Consider the following 22,990-nt stretch of genomic DNA (forward strand, 5'->3'; position numbering starts at 1 on the left):
CAAAATAAAATTCTATACTCATACTAATACATATTTTTTTAGCAGATAGTTTTTATACATTTGGATTTTTTATATTGTTACATAAATATAAAAAATCCGAATTATTCATAATTGTATTAAATATGGAAAGTTGTGAGTGTCGGCGATATTACATTTGCCTTCTACATTGGCAACGCGTCTCTTACGCCATGTTCTACTCGGATTTAATTGAATGGTTAACTGCACGATTGTTTTGCCACTTTTATCTTATAAATATGTTAATGTGACGCCTAATACTAAGTACAATGAATAAAAATATCTTAAAGTTATCTCGAATACTACGTTTTATGTTAATGCTAAACAAAAAAATATTCCTACGCAATAATGCATGTTGCACCCAATGCGTTTATCGCTCGCGGTGCAACATGCGAATAAGAGATCTTAGATAAATTATGTTGTAGAAACTCTAGATTTATCACTTGCTCGGTGCGAATCTCGTGTAAAAACTCGCTACAAGCACATTTTCTTTGCTAGTTACTGCGCAATGTTAATAGTTTTTTTTGTTTTGTCCAGTACAATATCTCTGAATTGAATAGCGTCTTTGTGTTCTTTGGGTGTTTATTTATTTGTTTTACAAGCTTTTATTTAACTTGCCTAGTTAGTTTGTATGTGTGTGATTGTGGAGAATTTAGTGGGTATCAGTGTTGTATCCGTTAATGCACTTATAATGTACAATACTTACGATTAAAGAACAGTAATAAACGTAACGTCGATCCATACGGTTGTTTCATTATTGCTCCACACTACAAGACATTTTGCCTACATGTAGTATGTCTGACTGATCGTTTAAACCAGAACACAGTAGCGCATACCGTTGCTATTATTAGGCGGAAACAGATATGACGGTTGTGCTTCAGGAGTGGAAGCACAACGGATCTTACCACCTCCTAAACATTGATTTTTTTTTATGTACATAATTTTATACAGAATATCTAATACATTTTCCGTATAACAATTATTTAGCTCGTACGTTACACCTAGCGACTAGATGACGGATGGCCTAATCCTTTACAGCGCATTCACGAAGAGCTGGATCCATCAAATTTCCATCTAAGTTAATAATGGAAGGAGTAGGGGACTATTGCCGGATTTCCTACAGCACGGTCACATTGATCAAAGTCTATCATGTCAAGCACGGTCACATATCATCCTATGTGAAGGATGATTCACATTTTACCGTATTACATGAACATTTATTTATAAATAATGTTTGTTTAAATTGCAAATCAGCCCACTCCACTTTTTGTCAAAATGTTTTTTTTTATTTATTTTGATAGTAAATGGCGTTGATAGAAATGAAAATAAATAAAAAAAAACATTTTGACAAAAAGTGGAGTTGGCTGATTTGCGAATTAAGGTATCTACATGTTTCTCCCATACGCATTAAAGAGAACGGGCCAGAGGGATACAAGGGGATTGTGTTACTACGATCGAAGGTTACTACAGATTTAAATCCATAACAAAATAATTGATAAACTGATTTGACACTCATTTACTTTCAACTATGTTTTTACTTATTTGTTTATTTCTTACTCTTTTGTAATGCCCTAATATCCGTTATATAAGAGGGCACAAATTATGTAATTAAACGAGCTTTTGCCCGCGGCTTCGCTCGCGTTACGAAGTAATATTTTCATCCCCTATTTTATTACCTTGGGGGTAGAATTGATCAAAATCCTTTCTTAGCGGATGCCTACGTCATAACATCTACCTGCATGCCAAATTTCAGCCCGATCCGTCCAGTGGTTTGGGCTGTGCGTTGATAGATCACTATGTCAGTCAGTCACCTTCGAGTTATATATATTTAGATATATATTTAGATGTCACAATTTATTCAAGCAAACCCGTAAAAGAACTTCAAAGGTTAACGAAATTTCTTTTCCAAAAATATCTGTAAGGTCTGAATCATCGCAATAGTGTCAGTACAACAAATCCATTCAATGCCTACTCTAATTACAGAAAAGGCGTCGTCAGTTATTATAAGAGGCGGCCTCTGATCGAAATTATTCACCTCATGGTCCGTCTATGATTGAATTTGCCCCCCTTTTTTCTTCGATAAGAGGAAAATAACATAAAGGAGGGAAATAATTACGGAGCTCTCCCGATAACGTGGGGTGAGTTAGTAATTAAGATGGGGGAGGGGGGGAAGTTCCCTCCGAGGTGCGCGTTCCATTCTGTGATGTGGCACTATTTTTTTTTTGCTTTTGATTACATTTCAAAGGTAATATGCGTTTGGTTTATGTTTTAAGGATAAACTTGTCACCTTTTAGTACGACTTCAAATGAAGACGTTTGGCATTTAGACATGATTTTTTTTACTCTCACACTATTTTTTTGGTTGTTTACCCAATAGTTTGGAAAAACATTTCATAAATAATAAATTGGATTGAAAATGTATTCGATTGGCATACACTGGAAAAGCAAAACATTACGTACATTTATTAGGTTTTCTTCAAAGAGCTATAAAAGAATAGTAGGTTTCCCATTCTTCATATTCACTCGCTAGACCAAATCAAGGCGTTTGAAAACTTGAGCAGAAAGAAAATGCATTACGATCTTAAGACAAGAGGGTGTTATGACACTTTAAAGGCTTTTGCACTGATATTGTGATATTCATGACGCATAAAATGTCGTCCATTAAACGCTCGTGTTTTGGCTTCGAGACCACTATTACGGATCATGAATTTTACACTTATAGCCTCACACTAGGAGTTCTTGTGTTGTAAGTGGCCGTGATACACACTAATATAGTATCCAAACAATCAGACTCATCGCCCATGGATATCTGTAATTAACCCTATTAGATTCCTATCGAAGTTCAGCCATAGATACGACCACTAACCTGGAGGACTAAACTGGAACGCCTCGGATAAGTATCTCTAGGCATTTACCTTACCACATCCTTACCTCCAAACCAGAATACAGCAATGCTTAAAACTGCTGTTATTAGGCAGAGAAGGTGTGGCGATGGTGCCGTCTGAGTCGAACCACAGAAGTTTCTACCACCTTGAAAAAAATATATATTCCGTGTTCCCTACATGTTAATGTCTTCCCATGTCGTATTATTTCATGTCTTGTCGATGAACAATAGTGTGTTAGCGATAAAGTTCGAAAATAACAATTTCAATATCATTACTCATCGCTTAAATTAGTTGAGATTTCTTTTAGATATCCAAGGATCACTAGTTAGCTATGCTTGTTGTGGCACGAGCGAACGCCCCGCATACTAATCGAAGGCCGTACTCAATCCGAAAACCGCGAACCAATTATAACGACAACAGCAACCTAATATCAATCGGGTAAGATTAATATTTTTAAAGAAGCTTTCGACTTGGGTACTTAAAGCAATACATGATCATTTGGTTAACTTTATCCAATCTCTCTGGTATTCAATCTCAGGTATGCAGGTGTCATCACAATGGTTTCCTTCACCGTTAAAGCAAGTCATGATGGATTTGTAATAAGTACATAATGCGAAAAATCAGACGTGTATGCCTTGGATTCGAATTTCGGACCCCTCGATCTAGAGTTTCAACCACTAGGTTATCACTATCAACTAGAATAGGGCTACGGTATCCCCTGCCTGTCGTAGGAGGCGACTAAAAGGGGGCTTCCGGGGTTGCGGGCGGCAAGAGTGGGAGCTCGAACCGTCCAGCAAGCGACCCCGGGAGGGACGGCGGTATGTGTGGTCGCATACCGACGTGAACACTACATGGTGTGGGAGGAGCGAAAACAGCTTCCCCAGGGTAGAGCCCGTTGGGCATCGCACTTGGAGGGCTCCGGTTGTGTTCCGTTGGAGATCCCGGAGTTCTCCAACAAGCGTTGAGGACGGCCACCGCGGGGGTTTCAGTGCGGTAAAAATCCCACATAACCCGGCGTCGCTCCCACGTTCGTCGGGTACCTTTTGAAGGTTTCCCCCTCGAGAAAAAAAAAGGTTATCACTGCAAGGTCAACCTATTGAGATAAATTCAAGAAGATTAAACATAATGCGAATACCTTGTTGTTGCGGGAATATCATCATTGCATTGTCATTAACATTCCTTGAGTATTCCAAATTTCAGATTAATCGGTTAAGTGGAAGTAGTTAATCTTTTGCGAGTTTACAAATACATCCCCTCATGGCAAGTAAATAAAAACCTTGCAAAACGTGTTTTAGCAGCAACAGAGTTGATTATCCAATGGGGACGTATCGTTATAACTGAACATTTCGATCAATAGACGCCGCTTCTTTGGGGACGCATTAATGCCTTATGTAACCAATCTCTCATTATGAGACGAGATGTATTCGCTTGCGGAGTGGGCCTAAATCAACGGCTATACGGTTGCGATTCCTTCACTATGTTCCCAAGGTTGCGTTATACATGAGAACCGACGTTACCAGGTGTGATTTATAGGGATGCGAGGCTTCGAATTAAACCCTCGTCATAATTTCAGGTGGAGTGGCGAAGTGAACGTCGCGCCGGATTTTCGTGGTTAATTACATTGGCTTATTGGTTATCGTGTATCATTTGTTTGCTCTTGTCGGCAACAAATTAGATTCGATCGCGACGTGAATTAAAATTTAATACCGTTTTGTTGCTTTGTTTGGGATTGTGTACCGATTGCTGGTGCTTTGATCCAAATAATTTTACTTTTTGAAGGTCATAAAAGGCGTGTATCATTATATTTTGTGATATAAACAAATGCCTTTTTATAATATAGCAGTAGCGAAAGATGCCATCCGCCTGATAGTAAGTGTCTATATCGTGTACATCTGTAACCAACCCTGGATAAGATTACATTCCTGCTTGAGGTTGGCCATAGATGCGCGGCTACCCCTGAAAACTAAGTTAGAAAGCCGGATACGTATGTCTCCCTTAACACACCTTTCAAACTAGAACGCAGTAGCGCTTAACACTGCTATTATTTGATAGAAATAGATCTCGCGGTGATACTTACGAAGCACCTTCATCATTTATAAACATAGCACAGTACACACATATTAGTATACATTAATATGTACATACGAGTACGTACCGTAAGATGTTCAACCTCACGTACTCCCCACAAATCGCTGAGGTCTTTTCCCTAATAAATTGGCAACAGCAGCGACATCTGCCGACTTAATTAGAGGCAAGATTAAAGGCCTCCGTACGTGTGTTAGCATGGCGAAATTGCTATTGAAATTCAGGCGCCGAATTTTTCGGTTCGCTGCTTATACAACGACTTAAGCTTAACCCGAAGCTTCTAAGGCATATTGGAAAGCTTTGTGCTGGTGGAAAAGTAATGTTTTTGGTATTGCTTTGGATTTGTTTGCGGTTTTGTAATTGTGAGGAAGGCTGCGGGTGCTGATAGGCGCTGGTGTCCTAATGAACTTCATAAATTTCTGATTAACCTAGACAGTATAAATGTTAGCTAAAAACCAAAGATGGTGTGTTCATACTAAGCCACTAAATTAAAAAGATTGAAATACTATCGTTGTTAATAAATTGATCAATATATCCTATGTTTTGCTTACGTACAAAAAGTAGGACACTTGACAATTTGACTTTGGTAGGTAAATATTGTATAGATAACGAGCGTACCTGAATACAGCCTGGGATTGATTGGTAGGAGTATCTTGATAGTATTCGTTATGGAAGTTGACCAATGGTTCCTATTAACAATACCATTATAATTACATCAGGTGGACTACATGCTCGTTGACAATTTCAATTTCAGTTAATATTTCTTACTGCGTACTACAAATTATTATATATTATATACTGCATTAGTAAACAGAATATTCACCGCAATCTCTTTTCTTCAATCCGCTCAACATGTAAAATTCTCATCAAAATCCAAAACATTTTAGACATTTCCAACATTTATTTGGCAATTTGTATGCGAGTAATTTAATTTGTATAGAAGGCTTAGCGGTAAGTAGCATGTAGGTCACAATGCGGAGCTCGGGAGTGGGAGTTATATTTCATTTTAAAGCGGGGAAACTAGAATCTCATACAAGAGACGAGACTCTTTGGTCTCCGCCTCTAATTAAGCCGACAGATGTCGCGGAGAGCGCTCCACAACAAGAACACGATTTGTGGGACATTCATAGCTGGTATTATACAGCGTGGGTATATCGATGTCGTTTATATTAGGAAGTAAGGTAGTTTAATGTTTAGAAGCTTTTTAGCGTGGATGCTAGGTGACCTACAAGAGACTATGATTTTAGTTCTCAAGAGAACTAAGACATCTTAAGTTTAAGGTAGACCCCAGGCGGGTTACTACCATCTCTTAAAACAATATTATTTTAATCATACATTGAAATTTCGTACCACGACCTGTTTTAAGGGGGTTGTGGTACGAAACAAAATAATGTTGATGCAATATTGAAACAAAACTTTCCTAAAGTATGATGGTTTTAGGTTAAAAGATGGTGGTAGTTCTCTATGGAGTTGGTTATAGATATCCATCGGCGGCATTGACCGCTTGCCACGGATGTAGACAGCATGCTCGTTTGGTTAAATAAAATTGTTTTTTTTTTGTTTCAGGATCACACGAAGATTAACGGACTCATGTTGCTGAAAATTCTCATTTCACAAACATCACAAGATATCCGCTGGGTATTACGATTTACTCTAAAATGATTGTTATTTACTATAATATAGCAATACGAGTATATTACTTACCCTTGCGCGTGATCTGGTGCCTTGCTGGTAATCCGATCCAAATCGTCCCTGAAACAAAATAAAAATACAATTATTTACATAACTTACTTTATGATTTTACGTTAATATTTGACATAGTTAAATTACCCTTAAAACGCTTAAAATGGGATAGGTTATAACGGTTTTGAAAATATTGACAGGATTTGATTTATATCTACTAAAAAATTTATTTGTAATATATATTTTTTTCATTTTCATTGTAGAAAAGAATTTAAACGTCAGATTTAGCTGCTTGTATGTTGTTACATATCATCAATGGTTTGCTAATTATGTAACAAAAATCATATGTACAACATTAGCCACACTGTTCAACACCCTACCCTCGAAACCCAGGTATCGTATAACTAAGCCCTAATTTTTCACCTCACACTATCAACACGCCCGAAACGTCTGATCACATCAGACCGTTCATGTAAACACAGTACAAGGGGCCACCCTTTGTCACCGTTGTCGGGGAAATTGGATACCTTTCCTCCACTCATTTTCCTTCTGATTAAATTCGGACCCTTACGCGTTTCTTAAACAAGTGCGAGTTGGCAGGGAGTGCAAAGTGAATTATATCAAGGACACATTGTGACGTCATAATAATGGTGGTGAAAGGGTTGAGGTTCGTGTTTCAACAAGATAAAATAACTAATAGTATTGTAATTTTACATGGAACTAAAAGAAATGGCGATTGGTGGTCGAAGTCAATATGTTTTTATAAAGTAGTAATTTATATTTTACCAGATGTTGAATGGTCAGTACAGTTGTATTTGAAGTTGATCGCAAAGCATTGCTACCTAAACACTAAGACATACTCTTAATCTCAGATTATGTTACCTCTAATGAATGAGTCAAAACACCTCTTAGAAGTGTTTTGCTCCGCTACAAACCAGAACACAACAGCTGACCATGGTAAAGCAAAAAACTTATGAAGGTGAAGCTAGTGCAGTCGAAACACGAAATGTTCCAACCTTAATGATCCTCCTGAATGTCTTGAAACCCAAAATTAACTCATCACGTAAGCAAGTTTAACACGTTATATAAGTTTCAAGTGATCTTCCAGCTAAAACAGTTGTCACATCGTAAAGCAGGTGAAGTGAGTTGTTATCATAACTTTAATGTATCATGACGTCACGGTAACCGCACCCTGTTGACTGAGTATGTTTCTGCTAAGAGTTGAGAACTATATAAAAGTTTAACTAAAATACTGACAGATTATGAAATAGTTTTCTGTGAAAACATATACAATGGATTCGTTTTTGTTTAAGATGCTCCATTTATCAGGTTCGAAAAGCGTCCCACACTTTTTCTGATGATGTTGATAAGGACAATGGTACAAAATTATTAAAATCGTGTATTGTCATCGGTTTTTGATAATTCTTCAAAATTTTGAATTAAACTGAACTTTCAAAGTGGATAGAAATCGGGTTCAAAGATTCCGTTACTGTAACGTATATACATACGTACAACCCAAGCTAATAAAAGCGTGTTAAAAATAGGGATTTCCAGCCAAAACAGTTGTCACATCGTAAAGCAGGTGAAGTGAGATGTTATCATAACTTTAATGTATCATGACATCACGGTAACCGCACCCTGTTGACTGAGTATGTTTCTACTAAGGGTTTACGATACGTTGAGAACTATATAAAAGTTTGACTAAAATATTGACGGAATTTGAAATCTTTTTTTTAATGAAATTAAGTAAGCTATTTATTGACAACCGTGATCAATAAAAAATGAAATTATTTTTGTTTAATTTCGGTAACAGACAAAAAGTATTCTTTTATAACATATTTATGTCCAACGGACTGATAAAATATAATATTTTATAGAAAAATATAATGAACGAGTATAACAGTTTTCCACAGCCCGTGTCTGACATGTTTGTAGAAAGATTAATATTATAGTTTAAAAAACTGAACACCACACTAAAATCGTAGAAGGAAAATCTTTGTCGTTAGGAAATTCATCAACATGATGTGGAGAATGGGACTAAACTATTAAACTCTTGTATTGTTATCGGTTGTTTGATGATTATGAATTATTCTGACCGTTTAAAGTGTACAAAATTCGAATTCAAAGATTCAATTACATACCCAGATACATACACACTATGTGTATGTGGCCAAGATAGTAAAAGGTTGTTAAAAACCCTGAAATTTTCTGCTTTAACACACTTTATTCCATACACAGAAGCATCTAATACTACTGTCATTGTTAGATGACAAGTAAAAAAGTGAGTCGTAAAAGGTTGGACTTCTTTTACGACTCACTTTCAATTTATCAATATTAGTGTTAAAGCCCCTCTCAACCCGCTAAACCCAGGCGATGAAACGTCAGTTTAGTAAGACACAGCCACGATACCAAAAGTTAGCGTATTCACTTAGTTTGCGGTACGTAGTTGTTAACTGTTGTGAACAAGCGTGCTTGGTTGCAACCGCAGACGGTTTACGCTCTAGTTATTTCAATTCCGGATTAGGAAACCTGAGGGTGTAGACTTTACATGTTGACTCGTACAAATGTTAGTACCTATTTAATGGCGCTTGCTAGAGGCATTGTTCACATACTAGGATTGTCTGATTATGGTTACTGTGGACATATAAATACAAGATTATAGGAACACAAACATTTAGAAGAAAATTCTTAATTCATCATTCCAACTTAGTTTTTAGGCTTAGAAACGCAACTTCGAAGGGTTTTAAGTAGAATTTTTGTTTTTTTTTTCTAGTGAAATAGAGATCAGTTGTTAGTGATCACTTAACAACGTGATGTTAACTAAATGCCTGGTATAAGAAATACATCTGTAATTGATTCCACAAGTAAAGTGTACTGTGTGTACTGTCCGACACTGATAGCAATATTATTTGGCTCGCTAACGTACTACCATGTCCATTCGGGCCGACGGTCGCGCACAGACTGACTCACAGCTGGCACTCGCCTAATAACTGTAGACGTGCGCGCTCGATACAAATATTCACCTACCCACATACACTACATTAAGTTTAATTATTTTGAAGAATAAAGATATAACATCACTTATCCTTCCTGATGCGCTCAGTCAAATTGGAATCATCCTTCATCGACTTTAGAAACTTTACAAAGTTACTCTGCGGTTACAAGAATCGGCTGGAACACCTTTCAGCGGTTTATTTGACGAAGGGCAACTCAAACCTCCAAGATTGTCGGCATAATCAAGTTTTGGGGATAAAGGTCGGAGGTTATGGACGCACCGTGCAGAAATGATTTGTTTTTATGTTACGTAAATCTTAAGGAGTTTGCATCGATATTCTCTTAGCGAAGCTCTTTAACGCCTTTCAAAGTAGGTGGTGGTGATATGACTTGTATATAATTGATATTATAAAGGTATCTTATGCTGAAATCTGTATAGTCTTGCCGCAGTTGATCTACGAAGTGTTATTTATTTTTGACATAGTATTGTCTTACACAAAATATTATGATCTAACTCTAAGATATTAATTTAGTGGCACAAACGACTGATCATCTGGAGCGATATAAATTCTTAATACGCCAGAAGAACATTACATAATATTATCAATGTCAATAAAATCGACAACAATTTACCAACATTCTTCGAAGGAATCACCTGCTCCCTACAGTTTCATGCAAAGTACACACAAGCGACCAACTATGTCACGTGGGATAATTTTATTTATGCACGTAGCCCGACAAAACTTCGTCAAACATGGCCAACACTGAGTATAACTTTATCAAATCCGTGCACTTTAAAAATACAACTGGCATTTTGTGTAAAACTTAAACTTAAAGCAACATTTCTATGTGTTTGACTTTCATCCGCGTACGTGATTGTTTTATACGGAAGTATTGTTTTTAATATAAAATTTAGTAGATGTATTCGAGAAAGCTATTTCTAGCTACTTTTTGCTTATTCTATTTGAAACTTGCATCAAAAACGCTAACTCCTCCATTGTTGAAGAAAGCTGGACGTTTGTGTCCGTAGGGGCAGTAGATATAAGCAACAAAACAGCACATTCATCAACCGCTGGAAGCGCTCCAAGATCCCGCGAACATTGAAACGAGCGCTAAGTCGGCGCTGAAATGTTTTATGGGTATCGGGATTTGATAGCCAGGACGTGCCTGGTGCGTTCAAAAATACTAAATATTTTGAAAATTGTTTCATTGATACTCTGAAGCTTTTATTGTGGGTTTTCGAAGTTATAAGTACTTATTTTGTTAAGAGAAAGTGATCATGAAACGTTCCTTACTGTTACGGAAAATTTATGCGATTAATTACGGAGTTTCCCTTAGTTTTTTCCCTTAGTTTTAATTTTTTTTACAGTGACCCACTGTAATACCAAAATTTATAATCTTGTAAGATGAAGGAAAATGATATTACTGTGTAATTATAATAACTATATTAAAATTATATAACAAGTAATTAATTAAAAAATCAAAAAACCCGACTGCACTATAAAGCTAAAGTCGAATTTCCAAAAATTGTGAAATAGGCGTTTTATTATTTTTATCCAGAAAGCCAAATACATAGTTTTATAGAAGGTATCTGCTTAAAAATCAAAAGATCTTCAAACAATATTATCCTATTTTATCCTCGTAGAGCTCATTTACGCTAAATAAATACCCTATGAGTAAATTTCGAGCACTCTAAAGTACAGCGATTTTCCTTTGCGTTGATCTTTATCACAGCAACACTACTCATTTAGTCAGAAAGTCATCTCAATATGTTTTATATATGTATATATTATATAATGTATGTGTAATATCTTTTAAGTTCCTTTATTTTGATACCCTACTCGATAGGTTTGGATTTTTTTAAACGTGTTACTATTTCGCAAAAAAATATCCACCATTTACGATCTATAAAAGATCTATCCGGTGGTTATATTATATCGTTGGGGTAGAATTTCATTATTTTTATCGAACAACCCTGATACAACGTTTTATAGTGTTTGCTTCAAAATTGACGGTTGTTCAAATGAACTTTTAACCCTTATTTTACCCTCTACGGGGTTGATTTTTCGGGAGGGGATGGGGAGGTGTGTTCTTGTTCCTACCCAGAAAGCCAAATACTAAATTTTATAGTAGTTGCTTCAAAATTAAAGGATTTCAAAAAAACTGTTTTTCCCTATTTTACCCTCTTAAGGGAAGATTTTCCAAAAGGCCTTTCTTAGTACTTATTCACGCTATATAGAGAACCTATGTGCAAAATTTCAGAACTGTAAAGTCCTTGGTTTAGGCTGTACGTTGATTTCTGAAAAATGAAAAAGTCATTTAATTAGTCAGTCAGTCAGCCATCTTGCTGTTTTATATATATACAAATATATTTTTATAATCTACGTTTAATTTAATTTCATTTAATATCCCACTCGATAGGTTCGGTTCACTTTTTTTTTTAAATTTGTTACTATTTCGCGGCAAAAATTCACCCTTTTGATTTTTTTTTTCTAACACCTATCTAAGGACACTCGGGTCATTGAGACGAATGTAATGACACATTAACTGTCGAAATTCATCCAGCCGTTTGTTAGATCCGATCAAATAAAGAAAGACAAACATACAAGATACGCGCGAAAAACATAACCCTTCCTTGGCAGTCGGGTAAAAAGGCACGTATAAGTATTTAAATAACTAGCAAACTGAAGAAGATTACGCCATCAGTGTTAACAAACTTTTATTATTTAGAAAAAATGTAGAATGTACACGTCTGCTTACAAATATACATTTTTTGCAGTAAGTCATTCTGAATCGAATGAGATATCTCTTATATTTTTAGAATTTTATGCATATTTTTTACGTTTTTTAATTTGTTAACACATGAACACAATATGTATTACTGGTTACATAAGAACTATGAAAGTTATTGAAATTATTTTAGGTACATTTTTAGGAAGTTTTAGTATTTTTCATAAAGTGCACTACAGAATACAAGTTTGACGAAGTGCCACCCAAACACAAACTTTAATTTTAATAACTTTCAAAACTTCTGAAGTTGAACACGAAACAGATTTCCAAGCTAACCCAACCTACCTGGGTTACGAAGTTTCGATGTCCGCCATATTTACCGTCTTAGGGAACAACTTGCATAAATTATCCGACATCAAATAGTTGGCTTGTCATAGTTTCCGAGACGTTGCGGAGACCTTCCCTCCATAAAAGTTTGAAGTTGCTTATATTAGCGTTACGAGATTCTGGCTGATCTAACCGCTTTCTGTGGCTACAAGAGTTTAAAGGAATAAGTATTGAACTCTTATAAAGTATTTTGTTTTGCCTTCATAATTTCTTTATGAATTCAACAACTTACTTTTGATAACTATAGCTTTTTCAAGTTTAAACTAAACCCTTTGTTTGTTTTTGGCTTAAAAGTAGATCATGATTTTTTATAATATCCTTTAATACCTTTTAATAACATTTTCAAAGGGTATTAAAATTAAAATATTTCGGCGTTGGATTTGATTGTTTAAACGTAATTGTTTTCTATGATCTAGGTTGGGAATCGATGAGTAATCGATTAATCTTTTTCCTATATGAAGCAAGATCAATGTACTATTCGGAAAATTCGAATGTATAATTCACGCTCCATATTTCAGTTTAGTTCGACATACGTTGACAAATAAATCCCCAAGTGTAGTCAGTTATATTTGCTAAAAATATCAATTCCTTTTCAAAGCTTCAAAAAATAGAAGCTTTACCCTGTTTGTCCACCGCCACCGTCACCGAGCCGATACTGATAATTAATGACGATACCGAAACAGCGTTCATATATTTACTATAGCAGCTTGTCCACCGCACGCCCGTCACCCGAGCACCGTCATCCCGGCCGATATTTCGAGTAGATCGGCGTGACTGCTAGATTGGCACGGAGATTTTGACGGGCCGATGTGCCGGCAATATAAAACACATTGTAACTTGTCCATACACTGCCGTCACACGCGTGGCAGCTGGAACAAAATAAACCGCCAATATCGGTCGCGGTGGACAAACTACAACGCCACGACATATTAAAATCGGCCCAAAATCTAATCTAATCTCGTTCTGGGTATCGGCTCGGTGACGGTGCGGTGGACAAAGAGCCTTAAGGTGCAGGTCAGTAAACAGAACGAGACGTGGTAATCGAATAGCCAGCGTGTTTGTACGCGGACCAATTACGAAACTTCGGGCTGAGATTGCGAGGGGAATGACGGGGGGGGAGTTAAAACTGAAATTAATTGACCATTACCGTCGTATTGGTACTGAATGGCTCTATGGTTTATATAAAATGATGTTTAATGACGCGTTATCGGGTATCCGATCAGCTTGTAACATAAATATACCCGTTTTACCCGAATGCATGGATAATACTTTTTAAACGTATGTAATAAATGTATGTCTCAATTTTGGCAGACCTTGCAGCACAAACGGTTTGACGTAATTTTACTTATGAGGTGGTTTTGAATTCGTCTAAATTATTGGAGTGATGGAGTGATAAAGGCTATGCTATAAGATTTAGTATGAGAAACCCTAAGGTGCAGTGGGTCTTGTCCCTTTAGTCCCGGAAATAGCATAGGGCTACGGTATCGCCTGCATGTCGTAAGAGGCGACTAAAAGGGGACTTTCGCGGTTGCGGGCGGCAAGAGTGGGAGCTCAAACCGTCCAGCAAGCAACCCCGGGAAGGCCGGCGGTATGTGTGGTCGCATACCGTCGTAACCACCAGATGGTGTGGGAGGAGCCAAAAGTGCTCCCCCCAGAGCAAAGCCCGATCGGGGCATCGCGCTTGGAGGACTCCAGTCGTGTTCCCTCGAAGATCCCGGAGTTCTCCAACAAGCGCTGAGGACGGCCACCGGGGGGTTTCCATAGACCAATTACGAGATTTTGAGGCCCAGATTATTTGTGTATTGGTAAAGTTAGGGTTTATCTGTTCATAGACTGCAAACCTGCTTCAGATAACTGAAGTGTAGTGTTGCTGTGAACCACATTTTCTTAAGAAATCGAAGTAAAATGCTAGTATGCACTTTAACCAATGTTGAGTCACTAACACCCACTAATGTGTCATCACGGACTCCCTCAATCGATGGGTAAATACTTTGGTTCGCAAAAGATAAATATTGGTAAACTATTTTCACCGACAATTTGAAAAATAGGGAATTAAAAATCCGATTATTCAAACATTACGAACCCTCAAAGCACCGTGCGAGATGTATGTAAAAATATATCAAACGGTGGTTTTTACATCAAAAGGAGAAATATTTTTATGCGTCAAGTCGACGAGTTTCTTCGATCTTTGAGCGACGTGTGAAATATATTTTTGAACTCAGATGACGCAGTTGTAACACTTTGAAAATATAACATGCTGATCGGTGAAATAATTTTAATTTGATGGATGAAAGGTGTTTTATTTTTGTGTTTTCCTTTCGTCTTGAACTTTTATTATTTTTTATATTATTAAAATAATTTCGAGATTTAATTGCGTTGGTAACCGTAGGATTTAGAGTTGCTATGTTCTGATTTTAATGGTTTAGCATTTATTAAAGCAAGGTGTTGCAATGTTGTCTTTAGAGGTAGCAACCGTTCTGTGACGATTTTTATGTAAGCATGGGTAGCTCCAATTTTCTTTTGATTATAGATGTCCATAAGCGGCGTCCGCATCAGTTAGATTATATGCTTCCTACTACAATACAATGAAATAATAAGAAATAACCACATGTTGTAGGTACAATTTAAAGTATAAGTAAAAGTAATGAATCCTAATAAAAGATAGAAGTTACAGCCTATTTATCAGTCCAATCAAAATAGCTTAATGAAACTCCGAATAATACTTTAACATACGACAGAATCGCTGTACCCACATCCAACATCTACATAAAACTACAATCTTACACAAAGCTTATTATATCAGCGAGGTTTATTGCTAATAAAATATGCCTTCTAAAGCCATACATAAAATCCGCCAAAATTTCCAAAATGGCGACCCGAGTGTCGACAAAAGATAAAACGCGGACATAAACAAGAATAAAGCCGAAACGGTAATGATGATTCACGCACATACGTAGGTATTTGTTACAAAAATTCTCCCCCTAATGTTCTTAGTATAATGTGCGAAGGGATAATGGAATGCGAAAACTGTGGAGCGGACTTTTGAACAAAATTATTCTGCTATTAAAATGTTACAACTTTACATACTCGTGTTATGAGAATTGCCGCACTTGACGCCTTCGTGGAATAGATATTGGGTGTTTTTTGTTTTGTTTATTTTGTTACATTGTGGTTGGTTCCATAAAAGGCGGACAGCAATTTGGCGTCCATTCAAATTTGTATTGTTGGATTTGCGATAAAATTGATGAGTGTTTTTTTTATCGAGATAGTAAGCAGCAGTTATGTAGCAGGAAGTGCTATCACTACATCTATTTCGATCCGTTTAACAAGTGTTATATGGAACAAGCACAAAATAAAAAGGTACAAGAAGCTGATGACAATAAGGTTGCAACTGAGGAATAAGGTTATCGACTCATTTGTACCGCATCCACCCCTTTCCACTAAAACATATGAAACGTTTCTGTTGTAGGTATCTTCTTAGACCAACCATAAACATTCTAGGACCTTTCAAATTTTCGCACCTATTGCCGACCTCGAGTAGGACTGCTATTTTATTTGGGGGTTAACTACAATAGTCAATGGCAATATGAAGTAGGTACGTACTACACAATCTGATACGCTTTTGAAGTTCTTGAATTAATAAGTGTCACAGTATGGTTTGAAGACGATGATTTGAGAATACATGCCTATTTTCATTTAACATTACATAAACTTAGTTTGGCTTATGTAAAGCAGACGAAAACATAACTTATCACTCGTTGCTAAGCTGAACGTAAACGGCTCAAAAATATTTCCTAATTACTTCGATACCTGGAAAAGGCGTCGATCGATCTTCGCGAGTTTAAACAAGTTGGAGCCGAAGTTAAATTGGCTTCTGACGAATATTTGTGAGCTCAGGCGTTACGAAAGGAATGTTCTCTTTAATACCGCTATCGGTGGCGAGTTTGGGATTTTTATATATCGAAAAAAGTGTATACCACTTTTTTACTACACACGGAGTTTCTCTTGTAGCTTGTTGTTCGTAATGACAGCCCTTGCGATATGACAGAAGATTATTGACGTTTAAAAATAATTTTGTATGAATAAAATATTTTTGATTTCATTTGGACGTGCCAGAGGTATAGCATGTTTGCATTTAAGACACTATTACTGATGTTGATCCTTCTGGGCACAGGTTAGCGAAAACGGAGGAAGTCGTGGAGTGAAATCTTACTACTTAGGAAGTACGGGCTAGTCACCAAGCGGCTGTGAGTTTCTGAACCACCTACAAGCTCTCTAGTATGGTGTAACGATTGCTGTGATTACATTTATGGCTCAACAAATGGATGCAATATAAATAGCCAACAAAACAGCTTAATATGCTTTAAGCACGGAGTATAGTCATTAGCCCCTCATGCAATTTTTGATCGCGCCTGATATTGCTATAACATATATGACTCTACAAGTCGGTACACGTAAGACCCCTAATACCAAACAGTAATAACAATCCGAAAAATTCTTCCACCTACAAAATAGCTATAACACACATACTCGTAGCTTTAGCAATTCTACTCCAAGCTTTGAACGCCTCACCGGTAGGCAAATGCCGTCGCTTCCTTAATCCAAGTTGCGGAAAGCCACGCTCAAAATTGCCAATAACGCCTCACAATCTCTTTATTACAGACTAGTAACGCCCGTGGTTTCGTCCGCATTTTTAAAAAAATAACATGACTGCATAATTATCAATCCATTACTGTCCCACTGCTGGGTGCGGGTCCCCTCTTAGGATGAGAAGGATTCGGCCATTGTCCACTGCGCTGGCGAAGTGCTTATTAGTAGACTTCACATATCTTAAAAAACTTTTTATTTTTCAGATTTCTCAAGTATGCATGTTTCCTCACATTTTTTTCCTTCGCTGTTATGATTAATTTCTAATACGAATATAACTGAAATATGAGAGGTGCACGCCTGGGATTTGACACATTGGATTGAACATGACATACATACATATAACTGAAAATTTGTACCTTTTTGGAAACACAGTGGCGCCTGTCGAATATTGGTCGTACCAACTCAGAAACCTTCGTGGGCTCATGCACAACAACTCTGTTAAAGAGCATAGTTTACGATTCTATAAGGACATACAGACAAACATTCATTTTTATATATTTAGATTTGTAATATCTAATAAGATTTCACGTGTTTACCGAACTTCAAAGGGTTGTTTGCTCGCTCCGTGAACAAGAAATTTGGAAGCAATCAAAACTTCAACTTGAATTCGCTTTTGTCCGTGGATATGTAATAAATTGTGTCGGTTTATGTTATAGAAAACAGAAATAATAATTACTAGTCCAATGTATTAAATTATGTTGTAGGTAGGTAGTACTGATTTCACGCAATGTGTTTTATTAACTCTTTTTAACTGACTTGCCAAAGGAAGAGAGGTTCTCTATTCGTCGCGTATATATTTATATATTTTTTTATGTACGTCTAGCGATTTTTTCGCGAAGCCGCGACCGATTGACATGATTCAAACACCATTGTGTGCGGCTAGTTTCACAGGGGGTCTCATTACAAGGAAATGTGAATTTTCTTGCCAATTTTCCCGGAAAATTGGAAAATCCCGATTTCTTATAAAATAACTCGAGTATTTCTTAACCAATTTCAATTTTCTTTTTTTCATATAAAGGGGTGTTTTAATGCGATACTTTCCTACTTTGACATGGGTATGGTCAGATGATTAGAACTTTGAATTATGGGGTGGAACTCATCATCACTCAACCGTCATATTGGGCATGCTGTTTACGCCTTTATCCAACGAAATATATTGAGCGCCGACTTCAGAAATATGTACTAAACCAACATTTATTTGAATTATTTTTTACTTTGTAGTGGCATAGACGTCGGTTTTATTTTTTTGTGATTTTTTTTAACTTGCCTTGTTAGATCGTTAGTATATGAGTGTCAGATCTTGTAACTGAATGTAATACCAGTTAACTAAAAGCGATTGATCTAAAATTTTGCACAGACATTTAATTTGGATGATAGCGCATAATAACGTTAGTGGCGTGTTTTAAATCCAATATGGCTGACGCCTCAACAAGGCGGGCTGTTTATTTTTAAAGACTTTTTAAGTGAAAGATTTTCTGAAAAATATAGAAAACAAAATGCTGTTATTAAAGAAAATATATAAAATGTATTTCTCAGTAGAGTATGAAACGAAAGGAAAATTGGCTCAACCGATACTTACCCAACATTTTGTTACCAATAATTAATATGAAATTGATATCATATCCCTAAGAAATATCAAATTGTTATTGATCAATAGATACACACAGGTAGTAGAAACGATCAGTTATTAACTTATGGGAAATATGAAACACGAACTTCCGTAGATAAGCCGATTCGTCGAAGCAATCTTCCGAAAACGTTATTAACTTGAGTGATACTTGTTACTGACATGTTTAATATGGGACAAGTTTTACAAAGGATGAGTTTGATGCCCATAATAATAAGGGCATTAGGAAGACAATTTGTACTTTAATAATTATTACGTATTATATTATATTCGATCATTTCGTTTAGCCGTGAGTTTACACCGCGAAGAAACCTACGCTCTTGAGTTACATATAAAAATATTTTTAAAGATGTGTGAGGTTTACCAATTCCCACGTCGACGAACGAATATGACTTAAATACCTTTTTGAGCGAACATCCCAGCCCAGTAGTACAGTAATAGCTTCACTATGCTGCTTAAATTAAGACTCCAAATAAAGGCTTAGCAACATCGGGCGCAGTCGGAGTTAGGATGGGTGACCGCTACCACAGACATTTATATATATGTGAGCCTCACACAGACCAGAGTTCTGTGGGGCCACACTTATTGCTTTACCATACTATGCTAACTCAACATTATAATAAGTCCTCGCCTTGCTAGGCCTTAACAAATGTCTTGTCGCTACCATTGCTGTTACTAATTAATTAAAAATTATTTGACCTAACCTAACTTAACCTAACCTAAATCCGAATGCCGAGACACACTTTACGCGTTAACACCCAACACTCAACACAGATGAGCGATACACAACAAAAAACGTTCCGAGGGGAAAACTTGGCTAATAGAAAAACTCCGGCGTCCTCGAACCGGCGACATTAATCACCAGTACCGTGCGAGAACTTCTGCCCCATTGCCGAAGTGCGGCTTCGCGCCTTCAAAAGTACATGACAAATTTGTACAACGACATTCATTTCAACACCGATGGATCTTTAGTGTCAATGGGGGAAGAAAAACAACGTACTTTGTAATTTGACAAGAAAATGCTAAGTACGTTGCACAGATCGATCGCACACGATCGTAGACAAGGCTGTTCTTGATGGTCTCGACCCTCAGTCATGAGGAATCGACTAAGAAGAAGAAATTTGTAATTTTAATCTATTTAGTTTCTTTGTCTTATTAAGGGTTCTTTAGTTTTTAAATTATGCCTGTGGCCGGAAATCGAACCCCGTACCGTCTGCGCCTTAGCCCTGTATGTTAACCGTACCATCACGCAGTTCTTGAAATTGCAGTTTTTTTTACAACATAAGATAAGCAGACGAGCATGCAGTCCACTTGATGATAAGTAGCTACTGCCTCCCGTGGGCATGTGTAAAACCACAGATAATATTAGATTCCTACCTGAGGTCGGTTACAAACGCGTTGATATCCTTCACAGCTAAGCTGGAATGCCTCAGAAAGTATGTATAGTAGACATGGCACTTTCCATAAAATGTTATATGCTCTCTAGTTTTAACAACTGTATTTTCATAAGGACGCTAAAAACGTGAAATTAACAGTCAAGACGTATAAACGGTAATTTAAAATCATGTAACATAAAATGAGGTTACCAAAAAGTTAAAACTCAGTTAATCACTTAACGACTTAATACGGTTAAATTAAGCTTGTAATGAAGTTTAACCAAAGCATAACTCGTCATTAAGACGTAAACATTTTACGAATTTTGTTACGTTCGTGTTAATGTAACGAGCGGAATGTTAACGATTTTATCGCTCGTTGTTTTGTTATTGATGTTTTTGATAAGAAAACAATGTAAAGATCACGCAAGGAAAGTATTTCATTAAATTCGTTGGGTTAATTACTGGCAAACCGTATTGATCTATAAATATTTCTACTGACTGAATTGCTCTGTCATTATAAAAGTCTCTGCCAATTTACTTTGTAACATTTTGTATATTTGGATGGATTTCTTTTATCCAGATAAGGTTAGATTCCTACTCTAGGTCGGCCACAGATACGTGGACTGGGGACTAAGTAGGAATGCCACGGATAAGTCTCCTTTACAACAAACTAAAACACAACGGCGCTGAACATTGCTCTTAATAGGCAGAAAAGGATGAGGCGGTTGTGTCTCTGGATTCGAACTACAGAGGGGTCTACCGCCCACAACTTATGGTACCTTAATGCATAAAATAATACTTAGTAATTGAAGCAACGTTACCCTCGGATAAGTCAAAGGAGGCTTCAAGTACAACGTCCTTCAAACTGGAACACAGCAGCGTGTTATGAGATAGAAATAGGTGTGGCGATGTAAAACACGGTAGCGCTTAACACTGCTGTTATGTGGCGATGGTGTCTCACGGAGTCGAACTACACAGGGTTATCACACCTACAATTTATCTCGTCACTTAAGAAATAAGAGTATAAGAAGTATTACCTTCTGCATGTTGACCTCCCTCGTAGATATGCCCATCTTCTCGTGGTGGCGCAGCTGCACGGGGTAGATGATCTGGTAGTAGTGGGCGCCGATGTTGCGCACCAAATACTGGTTCTGGGGGTATTCGCGCAGTAGCCGCTCCACTTCTCCTGAGGACAAGGGAGATACTAAAGAATTGTACGCCTGGTCATATTAGGGTAGTGACAGTCTCTAAGATGTACCTAGATCATCCTGTAAGAGTATATCCCGAGATAAATCATGAAATTTTAGTTATAAAAATATACAATATACTATAATAGATTTTAAATACAATTTCACGTTTCTCGCTTTTATAAAAAATGCTATTTGATATTTAAATTTTCACAATGTATCATATAAACAGCTTTTATTTGTCTTATGGTATATATCGAGGTCCATAAACCATATTTTAAAAAGAGTAAGATGACACCTAACAGTGTAAATACTCTATTAATTGTACCGTAAGTAATATCGGTGCTATAGACCCACCAAACAATGATTAAACAAACACCCAAACCAGAATAGATATCTAAATTCATCATTTAGATATCTGTCTGACCGGGGATCGAACATGGTACACTACGAGTCATACTGTTACGGTAACCGCTCCGTTACGCAGCTCGTCTGATATTCAAAAATGTATTAGCGTATTCCTTAACTCTCAATTCAAAACGTTAAAAGTTTATCCACCGCTGTCACCCATTTTAAAGGCCTTAATTAATTGCATTCGCGAACAGCAAACACTGTGAAATTCCAATAATGTTGTCACAGAACAAATTTTATTTGGCCCTTGATCTCGACTGCCGCAAATTATCATAATATATTCAATTTTATACTTGCTTCGAATTTATCCGAGCGTCCCGAACGAAACTCTTTGTTCTCGAATTCGGTCACCGGATTTCAATGGCTCGGCTTAAGACAGTTGCACACTGACGACTTAGACGCCCGATTATGATGCGTTAAGTGTTTGTATTAATTTCTTGTATTTACTAATGACGACATTTAGAAAACAGGTTTGTATAAAAAGATGTAACCAGAATTTCCTGTCTTATAAGAATTTTTATTCCAGTGAAAAAAAAAATGTAATTTCTTATTGTTTCTGTCATTTATTAAAACAACAAAGACATCCGTGATCAATTGCCACAGATTGTAAGAGAAAGAGAGAAATATATTAATGGTAATTTTTAAATAACAGAATTTAATTTGGTAAAAGTTTAAGATGGTAGAGTACATCATACGTAAACAATATTTAGGATTTATTACTTAAGTAATTTATTGATTGTATTATTAACATTTTAATTTTTTGTACCTATATCGAAATCAACTGACAATGCAGTTAGCTCAAGTCGTCGTTGTAAATCCCGCCCGACCATGTCATGTCGGTGAAAACGCTAGTGTGTACCGGGTCTTAGTGTCAAGCCAGTCTAAGCTCAAGTCGCCAGTGTGAACGGGTTTAACTTGGACGCCGAGTTTAAATGTAAATATTTATGCGGTTGCTTGTTAA

General features: G+C 36.7%; 1 protein-coding gene across 1 annotated transcript in view; it reads right to left on the minus strand.

Annotated features, from left to right (window-relative positions):
- The window catches only part of mmd (disintegrin and metalloproteinase domain-containing protein mind-meld), a 544,021-nt gene that overhangs the window by 191,762 nt on the left and 329,269 nt on the right, over window positions 1-22,990 (minus strand). Inside the window, exons 5-6 of the mRNA XM_073088069.1 lie at window positions 21,469-21,617; window positions 6,689-6,736 (exon numbers count right to left, since the gene is read on the minus strand). Of these exons, the coding sequence (XP_072944170.1) occupies window positions 6,689-6,736; window positions 21,469-21,617 (197 nt within the window). The remainder of the gene's footprint in view (window positions 1-6,688; window positions 6,737-21,468; window positions 21,618-22,990) is intronic.

This window comes from Epargyreus clarus, unplaced genomic scaffold (assembly GCF_041222505.1).
Source record: "Epargyreus clarus isolate Ecla_fem2 unplaced genomic scaffold, WU_Ecla_fem_2.2 ptg000026l, whole genome shotgun sequence".
Taxonomy (NCBI): domain Eukaryota; kingdom Metazoa; phylum Arthropoda; class Insecta; order Lepidoptera; family Hesperiidae; genus Epargyreus; species Epargyreus clarus.